Raw genomic sequence first — 23,458 nt, 5'->3', positions numbered from 1 at the left:
ATTGTAAAACATTAGTAGGTAAACTTAGAATTATCAATTACGAACTAAGAATTATCAAGCACTGCCAATACATGAATATAAACCATTTCCTGCCTGCCATGTTGCAGCTGCTGGGAGCAAGTAGCAAATGAATGAGTCACTGGGGTTTCTATTTCCTCATTTGGAAATGTTGTCACTGCCATTCCATAAATGGCAGCGTAAGAAACCGGAAACTAGTGCAACCTAAAAAGAAATCCCCATAACCAACAGCAACCTTCAATCTTCAGAGAGTGAAACCCAGACTGAGATTAACCTGTGCCCATCGAGGGAGAAGCTGCAGCGGGAACTCGTGCTCCGGGGACATTAGCGAGTGATCCAGCCCAGGGTCGGTGTGGGCAGTGAGACGACAACATCCCAGGCAGCATGCAGGTCAGGAACTCCCCTCCTGGGGGTTATTTAACTCGTATGGAAAAGTTAGCAGCAGAGGAGTTGTCTTTCTCGGGTGATATTTAGCAACTGTATGTCTTATTGTCATTTGAGATGTGACAAAAACCACTGCGGATCTTATTGTGTAGCTGCCACGATTAAACATGTTTCCATTGACCCAGGAGATAACTTTGGGGTCGCTTGTTTGGCCTACTAACCTCGGGGCTGCAAAACTTTTCTAGATAAAAGCACTATTTGAGTTTCACAAGTCTTGTCAAACCGTGTGTATCATTTCAAGAGATCAACTAATTGTTGAAGTTTTAAGTATATATATTTGAAAACGACGTCTCAAACTACATTGACAGCACATTAATTATCAGTGTCGTGATACAGTGTGATGCAAGCCCTATTTCAAAAAAATCCGTTTAAGAGGTTCCTTATTCTATTTTTTCTACCTTCTAATGGTGCACTCGGTTTTAAGTACATACATCCAACAGCTAACTTCATTTTCTTCTGCCCATTTCGCACAATAATACAAGGGTGGGCTTTAACATTTAATTGTCCAGTTGCAGCAAGACGTTATAATGTTGCAGGATAATTGATTTACGGTATTAATAACAGGGAGTGTTTGCTAAACGACATAACTTAGTTCATCTCAACAAAAATGATATAAATTGATGGTAATCCATGATGAAAGTGTGTCAATGAATTCTATAAGTTAGAAATGGGAACAAAAAATGATAGGTTATTGAGTATCAGAAAGAGGAAGGCAACATTTCATTTGAGACCATTATCAGAATTGGAGATGAGGGAGACAAATTGAATAAAACAAAATCCTTGGATTAATTTTTGTTTGCTAATATATTAATATGGTCATTTTAGAAGGATTTTCATCTCGAGTTTGAATTTGTTGGCTGCCAGAAGCAGAAAAAGACATTGGATTGAATTTTCACTCCCGTTTTGGGAGTGCAGAGTCATGATGTTTCCCTGCTCCACAAACCCGACCCAGGAGAAAGTGCCCCGGTAGTTGGGATTTTCATTCCAGGATGGTAGGGTTCTCTGGATGTCAGACCAGGCAAACAGCCCTCACCCCTCACCCTTGCACACTCCCATGCCCCTCTGCTCACCCCGTGGCCCTTTATAGGCCTTATGCCAACTAATGTCCTCCATCCAGCACCCTTTGCCCTTATACTTACCATGCCAACTCATCCCGTATTCACCATGGGCAGATCTCGGAAACCATGCTGAGATGAAATAATATAGAGTTCTAGGTGTCTGTCGCTGACTATTTTTGAAAACAACACATTCATAAAACCCATTTACTATATTTGCATTCCTTCAACTACATAATCCCTTTATAAGAACAAATATTTCATTCAAGTACATAAACCCTTAAAAAAACTAGCATTGGAATTCATAGTCCCATTTCAAAGAGTATGTAAGCACGTGGAGTTGTCAATCAAACTGAAATGTCAGGCTCTTACTGTGATAATGAAAAGTAGTGAAATCAATCATGCAGCACTAATCCAGTAATAGTAGTACTAATCCAGTAATGGTAGCCCTCAGGCTTATGTCACCAAAATGAAATAGCAAGCAATGAATTTTTCTTAAAACATTCCAGACATTTTTTTTCAAAGATTTAAAGGACAGGAGTTTTAAATGCCTTGGTAGCCTGACAGTTAACACACTTTACACATATTTGTGCCTACTTTTAACAATCCCAAAGGGCACCTGAACTCCCCCAAAAGGTGTCCCAGGACCATATCCAAAGGGGTACTCTACCTCTCCAAAAGGGTACCCCACCTCTTCAAAGGACACCACAAAGTTCAAACCTACTCCTACCAGGTCTAACTTCCATATGTTGTGTTTCCCACACCTAGATCAACAAAATTAGACATAAGTGGAGGCAGCAGCTGTTTTATACGGGCGTCTGCCTCCGTGATATATGCGTGTACAAATCCTGACTTGGGCCCATTCCTGCCCCCATGAAAATGGTAGTTGCTGTGTTCAGGTGTGGAACTTCTGATTTCCAGCCTCTTCTGCCATTTTTATAATGAGTGAGAGGCTCTCTGTCATTGTAAAAATCCAGGCCATTGATCAGCTAAACTGGGTAACACCAGCCAAGTTACAAATTTTTCTTTGAATAAATCCTTGTGTCATTGCTGGGTCTGTTGTAGGGTCTATGAGATTGGTTGCTATGGTTAGTCAACGGGTCCATCAACATTATATCATGCATCTACCTGGATAGTAGAAGGCAACCTGGATGGACAGTGGGTTTTTTTTGTGTAACATTTCCTACTTCATTGTGCAATGGATTCTCCAGCAAACCTAGTACAGCAAGTGATGATTATTTGACCATCAAACAAAACAGTATGTAAAGCTTTGTGAGGAGCATTCTGGGTGAACTTATTGACATGGAAAATTGATTTGTAATTGGAGTAGGTTGAGTTCTATAATTTGGAGATTTGCTTTCAGAACAAATATCAGTTTGTTGTTGCTCTGGTTGTACTCTTGTAGTGGACTGACAGTCTGGCCACAATTGTCCACTGATGTAATAAGCTGGACTTTGACATGGAACCAGCTGATCAGGTTGCTGCATGATTTTGACTACTGAATGCCGAGCATCTGAAGTGTTAACACATGGAAATAGGTGATTCATCTCATCTAGTCCGCTCCAGTAATCGCCACATGAACCAGCTAGCCTAAACTTGCTCTATTATCCAGTCCTCATCATTTTGAATATTTTTCCAGTAACTATCTAATTGTCTTTTAAAATAATTTATGGACTCAGGTTCAATAATGGTTTGTGTCAGAGAATTCCATGGCCTAGAAATTCATCAACATTGTACCCACGATAACTATCAGGTAATACTGAACCATCTGGGCCAGTTTTCTCCAGAAAAAAGAGATGGCTGAGGGGTGACCTAATAGAGGTCTTTAAAATTATGAAGGAGTTTGATAGTTTTCTCTTGTGGGGGAGTCTAAAACTAGGGATGATAAATATAAGATATCACTAACAAATCCAAAACGAAGCTGAGGAGAAATTCCTTTACCTGGAGTGGTTAAAATGTGGAACTTGCTACCACGTGGGGGTGAATAGCTTAGATGTGCTTAAGAGGAACGTAGATAAGTACGCAAGGGAGAAAGGAATGGAAGAATATGCTGATAGGGTTAAATGAAGTAGGGTGGAGGAGGAGCATATGAAACATAGCACTGGCATAGATCAGTTGTGCCAAATGTGCTGAATGATCTGCACAGATTTCCCGTTTGCAGTCCACCACTGTATCAGGGAGGTCAAAGAGGCTCTCTACCCTAGGAAAGATAATTGCATCTTTTTCTCTGAACACAGCGAAGTAGCGCAAGCGAGCACTAGGCTTCCACATTTTTCAGCACCTGAAATGAAAGTGAGGGGCATCAAAGAAAGAACTGGCTGGCAGAAAGTATCTGCAGTTTGTCATTGAGCACAGACGGTGAGTTAGAAGTAAGAAGGGAAAAGATGATAAGATGTGAGGAAATCCTGTACAGTATCTCTTCCAGCATTGCCAGTCACTGTCATTGACTGTACCCTTCCAGTGATGGTGAGCACATTTTCCTTCAGAGGGAAAAAAGTGTAGAGGCAAACTCTGCCTCAGTATTGCCCTCTTGTCTCAGTTTGAGGCTACCTATTCTTGAAAGAAAAAAGAAATTGTTAGTTTCATCATTGTGAGGTGTTTAAAGAACGGTGGAATATTTCCACTTGCAGTGTTAAGTGTGAAGTGTGGGGTCGTTTGTAGTGGTGAGTATAGGATGTGAAAATGTGTATTAAACTATAATACTAGTTCTTCTTTCTTTTACTTCAGGATCCAAATGCAGATACTGAATGGAATGACATTTTGCGGAAAAAGGGCATCCTCCCCCCTAAAGAGGATCCAAATGAGGCAGCAGAGGAAGAGCTCATTCAGCACCCCAAATCAGTTGGTAAATAGGGAGGGTTTATTTATTTGGTCATGGGAATGTGAACATTGTTGGCAAAGCCAGAATTTGTTGCCCATTCCTAATTGTTCTTAAGAAAATGATGAGCTGCCTGCTTGATGCACCACAGTCTGTGTTTAGGGTACGCATATGGTGCTGTTAGGAAAGGATTTTCCAGGTTTTTGATCCAGAAACAGTTGAACGAATGGAAATATTGTTCCTAGTCAAGATGGTATTTAGCTTAGAGGGGAACTTGTAGGTGGTGGTGTTCCCATATGTCTGATCCCTTTCCCTCCTAGATGGTAGAGGATGGGGGTTTGGAGGGTGCTTTTGAAGGAGGCTTGGTGAGTTATTGATTCGCACCTTGTATATGGTACACATTGTTGCCAGCATGTGCCAATAGTGGAAGAGTGGATGTTGGAGGTGGTGGATGAGGTTCTAATTAAGTGGGCTGCTTTGTCCTGGATGTTGTCGAGCTTCTTGATTGTTGTTGGAACTGTACTCACCCAGGCAAATGGAGAGTATTCCATCACACTCCTGACTTGTGTTTTGTAGATGGTGGACAGGCTTTGGGGAGTCAGGAGGTGAGTTACTTTCTGCAGAATTCCTAGCCTCTGACCTGCTCTTGTAGCCGCAGTATTTAATAGCTGGTCCAGTTAAGTTTCTGGTCAATGATCACCCCTAGGATGTTGATAGTGGGGGATTTAGCAATGGTAATACCACTGAAGGTCAAGGGGAGATGGTTAGATTCTCTCTTTTTGAAGATGGTCATTGCCTGGCTCTTGTATAGTGCAAATGTTATTCACTACTTAATCAGCCCAAGCCTGAATGTTAGCCAGGTCTTGCTGCATATGGAGTCGGATTCTTTCATTATCTGAGGAGTCATGAATGGTACTGAACATTGTACAATCCTCAGCGAACATCCCCACTTCTGACCTTATGATGGAAGGAAGATCATTGATGAAGCAGCTGAAGGTGGTTGGACCGAGGACACTATATCTGAGGAACTCCTGTAGTGTGTCCTGGGGATGAGATGTTTGGCTCCCCCCAAAAACTGCAACCATCTTCCTTTGTGCTAGGTATGACTGCAACCAATGGAGTGTTTTCTCCCTTATTTCCTAATGATTTCAATTTTTCTGGGGCTTCTTGATGCCACACTTGATCAAAAGTTGATTTGATGTCAAGGGCAGTTATGCTTACTTCACTTTTTAGAATTCAGCTCTTTTGTCCATGTTTGGACCAAAGCTGTATTGAGTCCTGGAGCCAAGTGACCCTGGCACAACCCAAACTGAGCACTGGTGGGAAGGCTATTTTTGAGTAAGTGCTGCTTGATAGCACTATGAATGACACCTTCCATCTGTTTGCTGTTGATTGAGGGTAGACTGATGGGATGATAATTAGCCAGATTGGATTTGTCCTGCCTTTTGTTGACCGGACATACCGAGACAATTTTCCACATTGTCAGGTAGATGCCAGCATTGTACCTGTACTGGAACAGCTTGGCTACAGCGACGACAAATTCTGCAGCACAGGTATAAGGTACTACATCTGGGTTGTCATCAGGGCCCATTTCTGTATCCAGTGCCTGGCAGTTTCCTGATATCACGTGGAGTGAATCAAATTGGCTGAAAACTGGTATTTATGATGGTCTCCTGGCTGAAGATAGTTGGAACTGTTTCAGCCTTGTCTTTTGCTCTGAAGTACTGGGCTACCCCACCATCGAGTTTGGGGATGCGTGGAGAGCCTCCTCATCCGGTTAGTTGTTTAATTGCCTAGGCTATGAACAGTTGGAAATTTAAATCAAGGCCACTGGTGAAGGGGTGTAATTCCAACTTGCTGTATCACGTATTGGTTCCAACTGTAGAGGGCTTTGGCTTTTAGTATTTAAGCAAAACCTTTTGCATTCCTTTACAAGCAATTCAGTAACAAATTGCATATTGAATGCATTGTTTTATCACTTGTGCACGATGTAAATGTCACATGGTTTCTCACTGCGCCCTTTCCAAATAAAGAAATTTGCCAAATATATTTTTGAAAGTGCTTTTTAAATATGCTCAAAGGCTCATGACTTTTTTTTTTAAATGTGAGGTTTACAGCATATTCAGATAATGAATCTACTTTTTCTGTCAGTTAAAACATACGAAGACATGACCCTGGAAGAGCTAGAAGAGAATGAGGATGAATTCAGTGAGGAAGATGAAAGAGCCATTGAGATGTACAGGTAAACAATTTGAAGATGTTAAAGAAGTGTTGGAAATGCAGATGTGTTTGTTAATTGATGGGCTCCAGCAAACTTGAGCCATCAAGTTAGCATTGAAAACCATAACAGTCACGAGGGACCACCATGCAGCTTAACCTATTTTTATTTTGATTGTTAGTCCTTAATATTTGATCTGACTTTAAAATAAACAGTTCACAACGCTAGGACTGATGGATAATCATTTGTGACCTGGTTCAATAAGATGGCCCATGAAACAACTCCTCATTTTCTCAGATTGTAGACTGCTTGAGCATTTCAGGTTATTTTATGCTGGTTAAAATTTCCCATTAGTATGCTGTATTTGCACCAACCTTTATCTCTGTGCGGATTAGTCTGTCCTTTTTATCTTTAACCTATTAATTTATCTAGATTTCCTGATCTGTCTCTTTTGCTTAAATATTGGCCCAGATTTTGCTGTCTAAATAACGATGAGGCTAGGAGCGTTCACATGTAAATGGCACAGCAAGTTCAGGCAAGGGGCAGTTTCAAGGCTAAATGGAAAAACCCAGAAGTTTCTGTTCAAGTTGCACCACTCTGCCTTACCTTCACGAAAATGGCATTTTGTTGTTTGTTACACTATTGAAATGCATTGAATGGTGAGCAGTTGCTGTGTTTGTGCAGTAGGTATGAACTAAACTTGCCATAGAAAGTTAGTATTGCCATTCAAGGATAAGTACCCATACCTATTTGACGTGGTGATTATTAATTTCAAGTGTGGAGTTTCATTCCTTCAAGTGATGTTATTGTGGGAGAGTTTTTTTAAAAATTTCTATTTTCCTTTCTGTCATTTTCTCTTTTTCTTAATTGAATCTTTATTTCTCTTCCTGTATGTGATTTGACATGGAATTCACCAACTCTAGTTGATATTTCCTTCTCAGTCCTTTTCTATTTATTTCTAAAGTCTTCAATCTGGCTAAGGAGATACACAGTTGGTTGCCTGTTCACTGACGTCTTGGGTTCCCATTTTCCTTCATTATTAGCTTGCACCAAAAAGTTTTTAAAAATCTAAACGTGTAAGGGCAAGTCCCACCAACAGGGTATTTAATAGTATTTGCTACAGCAAATTCTTCCCCATTATATCCTCTTACATTCCACATAAGTGTGGAAAATTGATTTATATGATGCTTTCCCTTCACCTGGCTGAATTTTTGAAATTCAAACTTACAGGATCGCCACTGTCATGTTAACTTTCGTTTGGACAGGATTTGATTAACTGGGCTGGATTTAATGGAGGTGATAGAAATCTCACCCACTGGCTGGAGAGCCAGCAGGAGCCCCATGCCACCTCTTTTAGGGAAGGCCCGCCAAATAAAGTGCCACTTGGGCACTTAGCTGGAAAATGGCAGGTCTTCCCCAGAATCAAGGACCCTGGGGGTGGAAGACCCGCCCGCTGAGAGCTGCTGGCCAATCAAAGGTTGGCCCCTGTAATGAATGGCAGCGCCACCAGGGAACCGGTGGCTGCTGCCTGTATGACACCCACCTAAGCCCTAGCATTGTCGCTGGAGCCACAGGTGAGTGATTGCGAGAGGAGAGTCAAATAGGAGTTGAGGAGGATGGGAGGGGAGTGGCTCTCAGCGGGCTGCCCTCTTCCTGATGCCAAGTCCCTTGATCTCCCTCTGAACAAGAGGCACACCTCTCCCACCTACCCCTTCCCTAGGTGCCAGCAAGCAGCCTCAAACAGGTTTGCTTGTCATGCTCTCTGCATGGCAAGCACCCTGCCCACTGCTGGGTTAATACCAGCAGTGCCGTCCACAGACCTTCCCACCAGGGACTTAATCAGGGTGGAGGTGGGAAGGCAGTGGGGTCGCCACTGCTACCCTCCTGCCTGATTAAATGTCCCCTGCCACCAGGGGAGGACATTACCTTCTCGTCCTCACAAATGCAGATTTCGTGTCTGAAAGAAACAGGATGAATAGTCCTGGCATTAAATATTAGATCTGTTTAACGGCATCTGAGTGGTTATTTTCTACTACAACTGTATGATTAATTGACTAACTAGAATTTAATGTTATCCAGACAGCAAAGACTAGCCGAATGGAAGGCAACCCAGATGAAGAAAATGTTTGGGGAGATTTTGGAGATCTCAGGGCCTGACTATGTGCAGGAGGTGACTAAAGCTGGTGAACACCTGTGGGTAATACTGCACCTATACAAACAAGGGTAAGTTATATATCTATTTAATACACTTGTGTTCCACAGAGTAGCACTTTGAATGAAAAATAAACATCTGTCATACTTATAATTGTCTCACACTCCATTTTGTTGTTATGCTTTCTTTATTCAAATCAAAGAAGAATACAGGGGGGGCAACATTAAAGAGGAATTTCCTCTTCAGTCCTCTGATATAATTTTCATGGACAGAACATTATAGGAACCTGTACCCAAACTTGCAATAAGGATTTCTCCCTGCTAACCACGAGGGATATGGCTGATGATACTATTGTCATAAGAAGGGAAACTATTTATAATCTCTTCTCCCAGACTGTCTAACTAGTGCTTCCAAATAGCACTAGTAAATATTACAGGTATTTGAATTTAATAACATTTCAGGTTGCACCAACCAACATTTCACTGCAGTACAATTCATTGCTCACTGGAATTTAGTAGATTTAAGTTCTTTTTAAAAAGTTGCTTTGTCCTACATAAGATTTTAACTCGCACCCTTAATTACTTAAATAAGGACTTTGAGCATAACTTATTGTTTATTGTGCACTTTCTTAGTCTTGCAATTTTTTGTCTGTTTATTTGTATGCACCAGGATACCTCTTTGTGCGTTGGTAAATCAACATCTAGGTGAACTAGCAAGGATGTTCCCAGAAACTAAATTTATTAAAGCCATATCCACAACCTGCATACCCAGCTACCCTGACAGGAACCTCCCAACAATATTTATTTATCGTGATGGTGACATCAAGGCACAGTATGTTGGACCCTTAGTATTTGGAGGCATGAATTTAACAAAAGAAGGTAAGTGATTAAGAAAATTGTTTTATACAGAGCTGTAATTATCCAAATTCATGCCTTGACATCTTTAATAATCAAATTATAATATCAAACTAAGTTTTCCTCTAGGATTTTTCAAATGACTTGTAATGTTCAAATAGCTGATCTATGAACTCGTTTGTTGCATGACCATATTTTGATGGCACTTAGTGAGTACTTGGCTACTGAACTGGGCCATATTTCTGAGTTCCGGCACTTTAAATATTTTGAGTAAGCACTGGGCAGGATTTTCACTTGAGAGTTAACACTTGCTGAAGAAGAGAGGTTCCCTTGATTCAGATGTTTTCAGCCGGTTGGTTGCTGTCAATAAGTACCAAATGGCCTCTACACTACAGTGCAGTGACACATTCACAGGAAGTTGTGAGCTATCCACCTACAGATCTTTCAATCTGAAAGGACAATCCAGAAACATCCAAGTCCCAGTTTCCATGTTGACCTTTGTGGCAGGTATCTGCCTGAAGGAATTGCCACAGAATGATGCAAGAGCCATTATGATATGTCTGCCAAATGATTCTGTTTTAAGCAGAAGTTTGTACCCCCACTGGAGATGTGTTAGGAAAGAAATGTCAAGGGCAATGATAACAGAAACTGCTTGAAATACTCTCAGGTCTGGCAGCATCTCTGGAGAGAGAAACAGAGTAAACATTTCAGATTGATAACTTTTCATTAGAACGGTCATGTGTAAATGGGGCAAAGAGACTCCCTGGAGTCTTCATTCCTCTGCCCAATCCACTTGGAAATTCAGAAGCAATGTATTAGGCAGAGAACAATTTTGTTCTCCCATTTTTGCCTTTTATGTGCTGTTCTCAACACAGATCCATATTCAATTTCATCCATCATTGTTCTATCCTCTTGCATATTTTAACTCTTTAATTCATTTTATAATTCCCAGGCTGCATGCCCTAATACAACTGCCCACCTTCCAACCTTTTGTAAATTTGACCATTTTGCCTTTGACAACTTAGATTCAGAAGTTCATGTGAATTACAAAAAGTAAGGATAGCAGCTGTGATCCCTAGGGTACGTCAATAAGCACTTCGCATTTTCACTAATCCAATTCCTGTACAAAGTACCTGATGGTTCCCATCCTTCAGATGGTTAATCCCATTATTTTATACTGAATTAATAGTTTTTTATGTATTAATGCTTCATGGAAATTACGGTGTGGATTATTGCAAAGAGCTATCTCTATCAAGAGATTTATAACTTGTCCATTTACTAATTCTGGACTTTGCAATTTAAGAGTGGATCTGACTTGTTTTCATATGAGATTTATTCATTTCCTTGTTTTCTTGTGAGATTGAGTATGTAATTAGTGACTGAATTACAGACAGGGGAAATTCCACTTCTATAATTAATGGAGCAGTAAGCTATTGGTTTAGTTACATTAAGTTGAGAGATGCACAGAGTGAGATGATGCAGTTCATAAATTGAGATTTGACCTGTAAGAAGATTAATCTATAATTTTAACAGCTCCCCATTGCATAGCTCAACATTTATTGATATGTGATACATTACATCTACTGCACAGTACTAAATAATAAAGTATAAAATACTAAAAGTGAGCCATTTTCCACTTGATCATGTTTGTTGGCAGATTTTAGTCAGCACTTCCAATGAACCAATCTTTGTATATTGCATTACAAGCACTTTTTGCTGAGCGCTTGCAGATTTTTTCACTGCCTCATTGGGCAGCTTGTACTCTTGAACTTGTTAAATTTTCCACTACTTATGAGCCAGAATTTTCGTGGAAAAATAAACAATTAGTTTTTTTTGTTGAAGAAACATACTTCAGAAAATTCAAACAGTGCTTTTTATTTGCATTTGTGGATCTCTCAAACCAGTGGCTGCACTGTGTTAGTAAAACGAGAGCATTAGATTATGTATTACATGTATAATCCTGTTGCTAATACTGTATTGTGCGTACAACCTTACACCATCAGTCTTCAAATGAAAGGTCTATTTGCCTGCTCATTTGGGTATAAAAAATCCTATGACAGTATTTGAAGAGCAGTATAGGAATTATCCCAGTGCCATGGTGAACATTTACACCTCACCCACACCACTAAACCAATCAATTTGTATTGAACTCATTGCTGTGTGGGATCTTGCTATGCACAAATTGATTGCTTTGTTTGCCTACTTTACAGAATTGACTATGCCTCAAAATATTTCATCACTGAAACATTTTGGGTTGTATGTAAGGTGCTATATAATGAAGTTTGTTCATACTTTCAAAAAATATTTTGATTATTTAACGTGATGGGTGTGACTGCCACCAGTATGTGTTTCTGGCTCGTTCCCTTTCTGACACTGTTTGTCCTATATTCTGTTAAATTTAGTCTTGTGCTTCAAGTAGGTGATTCCTCAGGGGTAGGAGTTTGAAAATTGCTCCATTATTAAAACCTCTTGAGACATGAGGTCTGACATGACCCTGTTATCAGGTCAGCACCTCTGCAACTTTATGAGCTGTTTGGGGCTTTCAGCCTCATTTACGTGCATCTGGGATGATCCAGGTATGCAGCAACTCTGGCTGGGATTTTCTGGCCCTGCCGTGGTGAGACCCAATGCGGGGGATGCAGTGGGCCGGCCAAAGGTCCATTGATGGGACCAGACAATCCTGATAGTGGGTGGGGCTGGAAAATCCCAGCCTCTGAATTTGCCATCTCCACTTATTTCAGCCATTGCCCTACTTCTAAGCATTGGCTCATGATCTCTAAGCAACATGACAACAGTTGTGATGCATCCAATGGGATCAGTAAAATCCTTCTATATGGTTCTCTTTAGCGTACTACATCTGTAAGTGTGAGACTTGACTTATTGTAGCACTCTTGAGCTTGAGCCAGAAGTTTGTGGTTTCAATCTTCACTCCAATGCTTGAGCACTTCAATCCAGTACTGAGGAAGGACTGCTTTGTTGGAGGTGCTGTCTTTTGAATCGGACATTAAAACAAATGTGCACTACTAAAATGAAGAAGCCCCAATTTTTCAAGTCTTCATTTATATTTGTGATCCTTCTGCCAGGCTGCATGCTAATGAAACTGATTTGGACCTTTCTAAAGCCTCTCTCTGGAGCTCAATACTTCACACAGCTTTTTGCCTTTCAATGCTACAATTCATGATACCTGTCCTTTTAAGCTCTGCAGTCCTTTTTAAATCCTGCAATAGCATCAGATTTTCCACCTGTCACCAAGCTCCCCTATGATCTGTTAATGAGGCTGATCCCAAAAATGTAAGGGTTTAGTACATTTGAGATTGGGTATGCTTGAAAAATCTAGGATTTGTGTTCTGCCACACGATGTACACTGCTGATGTGAATTTAATACCTTTTAACTTTTGTCAACTGCAATTAACACTTGTAACTAATGTAAGCTTACTAATTACCTCATGCACATTTTTAGTATGTAATATGTTTTACTGTATAATGTATACCATACATGACAATCTATATATTTAAAATGCATTGGGGGAAAGACCTGAAAAGCTAAGAACTAACTGATTCAGAATGAGTTCTGCAGCTAACTGATGAGACTAGTTTATGCTGGGAGACAGCATAATTGGGGAGGGGAAACCATGGGTAGGGTGCTAAGTAGTAGTCAGACAGGAGTTTGGGTTGGGAGGTGGTACAATAGGCACAGCTAGCAATTTAAAAGCAAAATATTGCAGATGCTGGAAATCTGAAATAAAAACATTTAAAAAAGCTGGAAAAACTCAGCATCTGAAGAGAGTTAACATTTCAGGTCGATGACCTTTTGGAGGTGCTAAACTTAGCAAGTACTCGAATTGTGCCCCAGACTCCTAATATGGGGGTCGTTTTTTTTCCCCCAGAGATTTACTCTTTAGGTATTGGTTAAAATAAGCATGTTTATATGGCTATACAATGTTCTTAATGTTGCTTTTACCAACACATTTTCATCTAGCTGAAACATCAAGAAGATGGCTTAAATTAATGTCAAAATGATTTCAGCAATTGAGTCAGTTTCTGCTGCTTGTTTGTTCTTCATTGATTTGGTTCAATGAGCTCACATTTATAATTAGTCAGTCAATTAATTGATTAAAATAAGTATCAGGTAAGTGAAACCTCAGGGACCCCACTTTCAGATGTGATAACCTGTGAAGAGTGTGGGTCTCATGATGCATTGCTAAACACGAGACTTCCAACTATATATTTGTTTACAATACAATACTGCTCCAGTCTTTTGTGTGTATACATGCATTGTAATTTAGTCTTTATATGCCTGCAATTTAAAACTTGTCATTAAGTTATGGAAGGGGATATTTTGAGTTAAATAATATTGCAATGTTCCATATTGTCTTTTTATCTTGTCTCCTTGCTTAATGAAGAACTGGAATGGAAGCTGTCAGAATCTGGTGCAATCAAAACTGAACTAGAGGAAAACCCACGAAGACAGATTGAAGATCAATTGATGTCATCTATCAGGACTAGTGCTCCATCAAAGAAGAACAGTGATTCTGAAGAAGATTAGTTATTTGAGTATAGTGGGGTAAAATTTCCCACTGGGTGCAGTTAACAATTCCAGTGCAAATTGTGCCCACTTTGAAAAGTCCCCTTTTGAGTTTCTGCACACTCCATTTGTACATCATTGAACACAAAATTTGCCATGAACCAGCACAATTAGTCAACATTTAAAACACTACATTTTAAGTTACATTAAAAACACTCCTTGAGTGGTAACTTGGTAAAGCTCGATTAATACATCTGAAAATAGGTTATCACAAAAAAGTGAACGTTTTAATTCCGTGTCAATCCAGTCTGAGTAACCTGATCCCTTTTAAATACTGAAAATGACTTCAAGATACAAAAATATTTTCCTGTTAGGTTTTACTACTGTAACCCTAATCTTTCAAAATATACCAATTAGTGTCCTTAAATTCAAATTCCATCTAATTTTTGGAGCCTCCTTGAAAGTGTACAAACAAGCACAATTAGGATAAACTCTGTGGGGTCATTGCAAGTTTTGTGGGTCGGACCTGCTTCTAATGTGATATTTTAAAATTTAGTGCAAATGATTGTAGAAACTCTGACCCAATTTGCACTGAAAATTCCATGATCTTATGCACCAGTTACTGCAATATCAGAGAATTGTGTAAAGAAACCAGTGCAATTGAATGGAAACTCCAGACCAACATGGTATTGTTAATAAAAGCAATTGGAAGAATTCAAATTCTGAAAACATTAATCACTATTTTCTATTTTTAATTTTTACACTCAGCAGTCTTCAATAAAGATCCTCTAATTAAAAAAAACTATAATTGTCCACTATGGAAGATCTTTTTTTAATTTAAACCATAACTTTTTTTAATGAAGGCTGTAAATATTCAGCAGTGATGATATTTAATTCAGTAATTTTTGGAAGAAATAATGAAGTTAAATATACTGATAAGTTTTTGTGAATTGCAAGGCATTGACCCACAGTACAGCATTGGATTTCCAGTTGATCTGTAGCTGGAGATTGGCTTACAATTTTTTTTTCTTTAAATGCAGCCATGTATTTAAAATCCTTCTTTCAGAGCTCTTGATCAACATTCTATCCTGATTCACCATTTCAGGCGTAAGCTTGAATAAATTTCTTTTGTATAGTTGAAGTGAAATTTGCATACTGTTATTGTTCAGATTTAAACATTAGCATGATGCTTCTATACTTGTCCCTTTCCAACTACATACAAATTAATATAAAGAACTATGTGATATTCTATTTCTTTCATCCTCAATCCAAAATCCTGGAACAATCCAAAAGCAAATCAATTCAAATGGTGCTTCTAACATGTAGCAAAGCCGTACATACTTGAGGTTTAGTGCCCAGTATGTATGGAGTTGTCTAATTTTGCTTGTGGTAGCCATAGTGGCATTACACCCCTAGGTAAGAGAGTAAAATAAGGCAGAACAGTCACTGCTAATTGCAATCAAGTGATTCCTGCAGAACTGCCTGTTTTGTCGATATTGGGCAATTGTGTTGCTACTGTTGCTTTCCCATCACCCTACCCACTTAACCATTTGAAGAATTATCTGCCAGTACTTATTGTTGAGGTTCATACATTTAATATTGCCTACTTGCAAGTACTAGAGAGTTCTTGGGGTGCTATACTCAGCATAAATTCAGTGCCTACAAGAAAGGAAGGGGAGAAACACTGTCAAAGTAACAGGAAAAGCTCTGGCACACATTGGACAAGAACAAGATTGGTTTAACTGTGATCTCATCATGATAAATATGTCAAAATTGACTGGCTATTTTTCACATGAGAACCCAGAATCAGCAGGAGTGCTGCCAACATCTGTGGAGTCACCAGCATCTGTTGTATCAGACTTATACAGGAGTTACCAGATGGGTGTTGAGAGGCGGGGGGAGGTTGTGTTTCTTGCTCGTGTTTGACGGAGTGTAAATTTTATCAGTCCTGTTCTCACCTCTTGCAGGGAGGAAAATTGCTCTGAGTGACAGGAGCTTGTACCTTTGTTTTCTGTACTGCTGAAATATGGTTTATGAAAGGTTGTCCAAGAGTTTAGGAGTATTAATATAGTGGCTGAGCACCCTCTTCCCCCACCCCCCCAACCAGTCTTTAGTCATGGAAAGAACCAATTTACAGGCAATTACTTATTTTTATTTTACTTGTCAGTTAGATTAAGTTATTTCACTCCCTATTAAATGTAATCTATTAATCCTTACTGCCGGTTGGTTAGATAGATAGCCAATATGTTCTAGTGTTCATTATTATTTGTGTCCTCTTTATTTAATATTTTAAAGAAACTTTTCTGAACAAGGTATTTGTGATGACATTAAACCTGCGGTAATAATGGCTTTTGTCTTTAAATGTGACACTGTTGATAGCTCCAGGAAAGTTAAAGCTGCTTCAGCTGAACAGTTTTTTTTCTTTAAAAGATTTTCAGTTTGCATATGTCTTTGAAATAAACTCAAACTCAAATGTTGTTAGCATAGGATTGCTCAGATTTCAGGAGTAGCTTGATTATGACAAAATAAATCTTCTAACACTGTTTCTGCTTGCCATGACTTTTATTTTTCCTCTTGTTTTATTATTTTAGCTTTACTTTTTTTATGTTGAAAATATTTTATCTTAACTTTTTTTTATGTTTAAAAATTCTTTTTTTAAAAAGTGATTATCATTGGTATGGCTCCTTCTGGAGATAAATACATAACACAAACTTGACCTTTTATTGAAAATTACTGGTTTCCCAGTCAATAGGGTCTTAATGCTTGAAATGTTGAATTATAAGATGTAATACTAACACAGCGAGGTCAGCTTTTAATATTTTCAAATACAATGCAAAAAAGTGACCACTTAATAGTTTAATTTGGCAACCTAAGGGGTTAATACCATTGTATAAACATCTTTTCCATCAAGAACATGTAAAGCAGTGACATTTGGCATTAGCACGGCCAAGATGACCAGTCTCCAAACAGTGTTATGCTCCACACAACCAAATGTATAAAAACCTAGGAGTGACATGTGTTGTAATCTAATTTGGAGGATAACAAGAAACATTTTTCTTCAGGCACCAATTCTATAAAGGATGTTTATTGTAAGTGAGTGAGCGCTCAATTTTGTCTTATCAGAGCCATTAGATTTCTGTGCATTATCAGGATGTTCCTCTAAACTATACATCTTAATTTGCTGGATTTTTGTACATGTTGCTGTAAAATCATGTAAGCAGGATGTGATATTATTGTGCTCATGTTTTGGAAAGCTGTTTTCATAATTAAATTGTTTTGGTTGTAAACCTCATTGCTGACTTTGCAGTTTCATTTTAGAACTTAATAAAGACGCTTATCCCAATTTATACATTAATAAAGTAGAACAAAATGCAGGCATTGATTTTCCAATCCAACTGAGTGAATGTAGATTACTGCTGAGCAGCCATGGATAAAAGATTCAGCCTGAAAGATTCAGTCAGTTGTTTTGAGGCAGCAATCAAGTGACATTGCAGATACCTGAGAGCAAGCCAGCTGTTTAAAAAAATAAGTACTTTGTCTGATATATCATTGAAAAGGTTTCATTCTGTCAAGTTCAACATGGGGGTTTGGTCACAATGTTATTGGCTGTGTCAGCTATGATGGGAGCACCCACGCTATTCACTTACAAAATTTCAAAGATGCTCATTTTTGATGTAAATAAGTTTGTTAGGTCCTTGAGTTTTAAGAGACATATTTCAATTTGCTTATGTGCCAGTCATTTATGGAAATTATTTCTCAGTTGTTCTTGTGACTTTAAGTTCATTTGAAGTTTTCATAGAGAGAGAGAGAGCAGATTGAACGGTGAGCAAAATTTCCCCATGTAACAGTGGATACTAAAGAACCATGGGCTGGATTTTCAATCAGGTCAGGAACTGGCAATATGAGCTTGTTCCATGTCCTGACCCAAAGCAACTAACAGACTCTGCTATATCCTAACAACACACAAGATGGCAGACTTTGCTTGTTATGTGATAAATAAAAATGAATCAGATTACAAATTCTGCTTAGCCTCTGCCACAAATTTATGAATCCGAGTGTAAATCCTCTTTCATCAACCTTGTTTTAGGCTCTCACCTGTATCTAGGTGGGCAGGACAGCTGAAAGCTTGCTGCGCACCGTTAATGTTGGATTTTACTGGACAGGAAGAGGCCCACAAAAATGGCCTGGCAGAGACACCCCATCCAACTTTCTTTTCCCTTTCAGTGAAGCAAAGACATCTACTCTTCCCTACAGCAAGATCAATAACCCAATGAAGTGGAGAATCAAAGCAGAAGCTCTCCATAATTCTCCAAGTAATTCCATCCCTGTGCTAGCTGTTTGTATTCTGTCTTTAGAGGAGACACAATAAAATTAATATTAAATCTTTCAAAATCCAGAGGCACAAAATGAAAGGTGAGAACGTTATGTAGAGAAAAAGTGATCTCCGATGCAGGGACCAAAAGAAGCAGCAAAAATATCAAACAAACATAACAAATGAAAAGATGCACCTGGAACCATCTGATATTCTGATTTAAATCAGAGAGTTTGGATTGTTCCGACCCTCTTAGCAGAATAGTTACCCAGGAAAGGTTAGAAGGATTAAAGCCACTTTGAATTCCTGGGTAACTATGGTACTGACACATCCCTTGTTCCCCACCCCCCGATCCACTGGACCCCTTGACAAACCCCACCCCGATTAACCCCCACTCCCTGACCACCCCCCACCGAACCCTTGACTAACCCCAACCCCCCAGCTACACCCCCAACTACCCTCCCAACTCCCCTGACTACCACCCGACTAAACCCCCTCTCCCCTCGACCCACCCTACTAACATACCTTACACACTTCTCTCCTGCCGTAGTGGCTGGGACCTTTAAGCCAACCCAGTTTATAGCAGTTGGTGCAGTAAAAAGGGGCACGGCTTCGACTTCCCCTGACGATCCTGCACTGCTCTGTAGAGGTTCCCGCAGCTGCTACGCTGCATATTTCTCACCAAGCCCAGGTCAGAAGTCCAGGTGACAAATGTGCAGTTCCAGACTTGGTAAGTAAAAAGGAGTGGATGGCAATCTGACAGTGATTGCCACTCCATGGAAGTTCTGGGCCCTTAAGTTAATCCTAACTATTTTGTAAAAATGTATTTATTTATTCACTAATGGGATGTGGACATTGCTGGCAAGGTCAGCATTTATTGTCCTTCCCTAATTGCTCTTGAGAAGCTGGTGGTGAGTTGCCTCTTGAACTGCTACAGTCTATGTAATGAAAGTACTCCCATAGTGTTATTCAGTAGAGAGTTCCAGGATCTTGACCTAATGACAGTGAAGGAACAGCGATATACTTCCAAGTTATGATGGTGTGCAACTTGGAGGGTAACTTAGGAGGTGGTGAAGTGAATCAAATTGGCTAAAGACTGACATCTATGATGGCGGGGACCTCAGGAGGAGGCCAAGATGACTCATCTACTTGACATTCAGGCTGAAGATGATCCATAGTCCTTATACCGAGAGGCTGAGTAAATTGGGTCTATATTCTCGAGTTTAGAAGAAAGAAGATGATCTTTTTGAAACATAGAAGATTCCGAATGGGCCTGACAGGTACGTAGGCACTGAGCTTGCTGCTGGCTGGGCATGTAAAACGCAGGGCACAGCCTCAGGATAAGTGGCTGATTATTTAGGACTGAGAGGAGGAGAAATTTCTTCAAGCAGAGGGCTGTGAATCTTTGAATTCCCCACCCCAGGGGATTGTGGATGCTCTATTATTGAATATATTTAAGACTGGGATAGACAAATTTTTGTCTCAAGGAATCAAGGATTATGGGGAGTGGGCAGGAAAGTGAAGTTGAAGCCCAAAATCAGCCATAATCGTATTGAATGGCGAAGCAGACTTGACATACCACATGGTCAACTGCTCCTATTTATTGTGTTCTTGTATGTAGGCTCATTCTCCCATTAGTTGTTTAATTGTCCACCACCATTCATGAGTGAGTGTGGCAGGTCTTCAGAGTTTCAATCAGATCTGTTGGTTGTGGGATTGCTTAGCTCTGTCCATAGCATGCTGCTTCCAATGTTTAGCATGCAGGTAGTCCTGTGTTGTAACTCACCAAGTTGATGCCTCATTTTTAGGTATGCCTGGTGCTACTCTTGGTATGCTCTTCTATGCTCCTCATTGAACCAGGGTTGGTATGCTGGCTTGATATTAATGGTAGAATGGGGGGCTATTCAGGGTCCTGATGTTGCAGGTTATGGTGGAATACAATTCTGCTGGTGGCCCATAGTGCCCCATGGATGTGTTAGACTTCACCTCATTGACATAATTTGTGAAGTTACCAAGACTTAAGTTATCAACTGTATTATACACAAGTTCAGTGCTGGAAAGTCTTAATTTGTATGTATTATTATTGAAATGTTAAAAAATGTTTAAGTTGGCATCTCTTTAAGTGTAAAATACTGTAATGTAGCTTTAAGGGGAAAAAAAGACAGAAGAGAACTGAGGTTATAGTTGGGACATATATTGCATTTGGGTTCCAGTGAGTCTAGAATTAAGTAAACAGAAGCCTAAACCAGGATACTGATAGGCCATCCTTTTAGCCGGAGGGCTAAAACTGTAAGAAAACGGTACAAGTTAAGCTTGGCCTGTTTAAGGTAAGCGACAAGTATTTTTCCCCATTAGTCAAGAATTATAAATGCAGGGTGTAAATTGAGGTTAGGTTTCGTAGGGAAAGCATGAGCATTCTTCCCATTGGTCAGGAGTTACAAATATTTGTGAAAAGCTGTTAGTTGTGTTTACTCAGGTTCTCAGACATAGGCTGAATGTTGCAAAAGTTGCCTGCAAAATAAAATTTAAAAATTAATAAGTGAGCAGCACTGGGGTCTCTGTATTTGCCAGAGGGTAGTGTCAGGAGACTTGCTAAAAGCAGCAGTGGGGTTAGTAGTTGTGCCAGTCGAAAGGCAAGGTTTGGGGTTGACCATAAGGAATCCAGATATAGGTTTGGGGGTTTACTGCAAGAAACCCAGAAGTAAATATAGGTTTGCTGTTGAGTGCAAAACACCCAGAGGTGATTATAGGTTTAGAAATTTGCTGTAAGAAGTCGAAGGTATTAGTGGTAAATCAGTATTAGCATTCAGCTTTAGGACTAGAGGTGGTTGCTTTAAGAAGAAAGTGAAAGCTGCCTTCAGCAGCAATTGTAGAGCGAGAGGGAATTCAGCAAGTGACTGTGAAATAGATAGACTGGGAAATTAGAAGTCTTAAAGTTGCAGAGGAATTTGTATATGTATTTTAGAATCAAGTTGATTCAGATAGAATCTTCAAGACTTCGTGTATCAAGAGACCAGGTCCTAGGGACCAAGAGGAGAAGACCCCAGAAGTACTGGAATCCACAGGAACGACAGTGTATCATGTCATGCCTCAACTAGCGGAATGTTAAGTATTCGTCTTTATTGTCCAATTCTAAATGAGTCTTTTTTTCCCCTGACAAGAATTTTCTTGTTCTGGGGATTAGTATAGAGTGCAAATTCCAACAGATGCTCCATTTTGAACTTAGATCTGTTCTTAATCTATCCCATTTACCACAGTGCTAGTGTCACACAAGTTGGAGGGTGTTCTCAGTATGAAGACAGAGCCTCGTTTCCACAAGGACTAAGTATTGGTAGGTGATACCAATGCAATTATGGACAGATGCAACTGTGACAGGTAGATTGTGAGAATGAAGTCAAGTACGTTTTTCCCCCCTGGTGTTGGTTCTCTCAACACCTTCTGAAGCCCAGTCTGGTAAATATGACCTTCAAGCCTTCACTATGTCAGTCAGTAGTGATGCTATCAAGCTACATTTGGTGATTGACATTGAAGTTCCCCCAGCCAGAGTACATTCCATGCCCTTGCTACCCTCAGGTGATTTTTCCAAATGGTGTTCAGCACAGAGGAGTACGGATTCATCAACTGAAGGAGGGTGGTATGTGTTAATCAGCAGGTGGTTTCCTTGTTTGACCTGCAGCCATGAGGCTTCATAGAGTCTGGAGTCAATGTTGAGAACTCCCAGGGTCACTGCAGTGTTTAATTGTTCAGTGTTTGATTATATGTGTCTATTAACTGCTTGGTGTATTAATTAGTTAAGACTGGGTGTGGTCACTTAGAAAAGAAACTAAACTGAGGCAAGTTGCTGTAAGCATGAGAGCAGACATTTTAAAGCATTGAATAAAACTCCTGTTCACTCATAGAAGCTTGTGTATCACATCTGAGGCATAAAATACAGCCACTCCCTTCATGTTGCTCACAATAAGTTGTAGAATTAAAACCAGACTGGTCTTTTGGTTTAAGCTGGTTTATTTTCAAGACAGCTGCTCAGTGCTACTGATTTCCAAGTAGCTTCCACCCAAAGTGTTCCAGCTGTATCTTTTTATTCTGTTTTAGATGGGATAATCAATGTTCATCACCTGTTTAACTAGCAATTGTCATTAACAAGGTGATTACCATGCAGTTTGGGTTCCCCTCTTTTTAAATTAAAGCTTAATTTATTTTTCAAAGAACATTCTTCGAACAAACCAAAGGAAATAAGGTAACATATTTCCACATCTATAGATCCCAAATTTCCTTTACCAAATATATAAACAATTATAAAACAAATAAATGTGTTATAATGATGAAATGAAAAAATCTAAGACACCAATACTCTTCCAATACATTTAGTAATTTCTTAAAGCAGGCACTTCTTTTCGTAAGACAGTCTGATAGTTGGTGACTTGTGTCAACTCATTGTATCTTATATCCCTAACATTTCTTTTATGCTGGCTCAGTATATTCTTAGCCCTTTTTCAGTAACACTTTGTCGAATGAACATTATCCCAAGGAGACCAGTTATAAGCATAACATTCTATAAGCAAACTTCTCACTTTGCCCCTTATCCAATATAATGACAGAGGTATCATAAATAAACCCTCGTATCTAATGTGACTACTAAGGCCAGCATTTCAGCAGCTAAGGTGCTTTTCATTACCCTTTTTATTTTCTTTGCCTCCCAAGCCAGCAGGCAACACTTATCATTCTTTCCCACCGAGAATATGATAAACCCTGCTGTGCTAAAGTACCTTTGGCATGTGAAACATCGCTAAAAGTTACCAGCCTCATATCTTCTGGTTCACCAGGGCTGGAAACTTGAGCACGCTTCTCTGAATTTAATTTTGTGTTTTATTTGCTCTCAGAACTTCAACTGTAGCATGTTTCATCGTGGTACTCAACTCCAACACATAATTAGCGTCAGGCCTAGTCTGAGTGCACAACCAGTGCAACTGCCCAAGCTTCTCAACCATTCCATTTCTTCCTTGGTAGCAGGATCCTCTTTTTGTGAGGATCTAACCAGAGTTATCTAGAAAATGTTAATTAT

General features: G+C 39.6%; 1 protein-coding gene across 2 annotated transcripts; it reads left to right on the top strand.

Moving 5' to 3' along the window:
* The first annotated feature begins 156 nt into the window (after positions 1-156).
* Positions 157-17,376, top strand: pdcl3 (phosducin-like 3). Of its 2 annotated transcripts, XM_078545637.1 has the most exons (7): positions 157-323; positions 382-408; positions 4,245-4,362; positions 6,487-6,577; positions 8,633-8,776; positions 9,375-9,583; positions 13,963-17,376. In XM_078545637.1, exons 2-7 carry the CDS (start codon positions 403-405, stop codon positions 14,103-14,105), a joined length of 711 nt encoding a protein of 236 aa, XP_078401763.1. In that variant the 5' UTR covers positions 157-323; positions 382-402; the 3' UTR covers positions 14,106-17,376. The 2 variants fall into 2 exon arrangements, with proteins under 2 accessions (XP_078401763.1, XP_078401764.1); XM_078545638.1 differs by lacking the exons at positions 157-323; positions 382-408 and adding an exon at positions 412-497.
* The last annotated feature ends 6,082 nt before the right edge of the window (positions 17,377-23,458 follow it).

The sequence above is a fragment of the Cetorhinus maximus genome, chromosome 7 (genome assembly GCF_964194155.1).
Source record: "Cetorhinus maximus chromosome 7, sCetMax3.hap1.1, whole genome shotgun sequence".
NCBI classification, from domain to species: Eukaryota; Metazoa; Chordata; class Chondrichthyes; order Lamniformes; family Cetorhinidae; genus Cetorhinus; species Cetorhinus maximus.
This window is presented reverse-complemented; position numbering and strand designations above follow the sequence as displayed.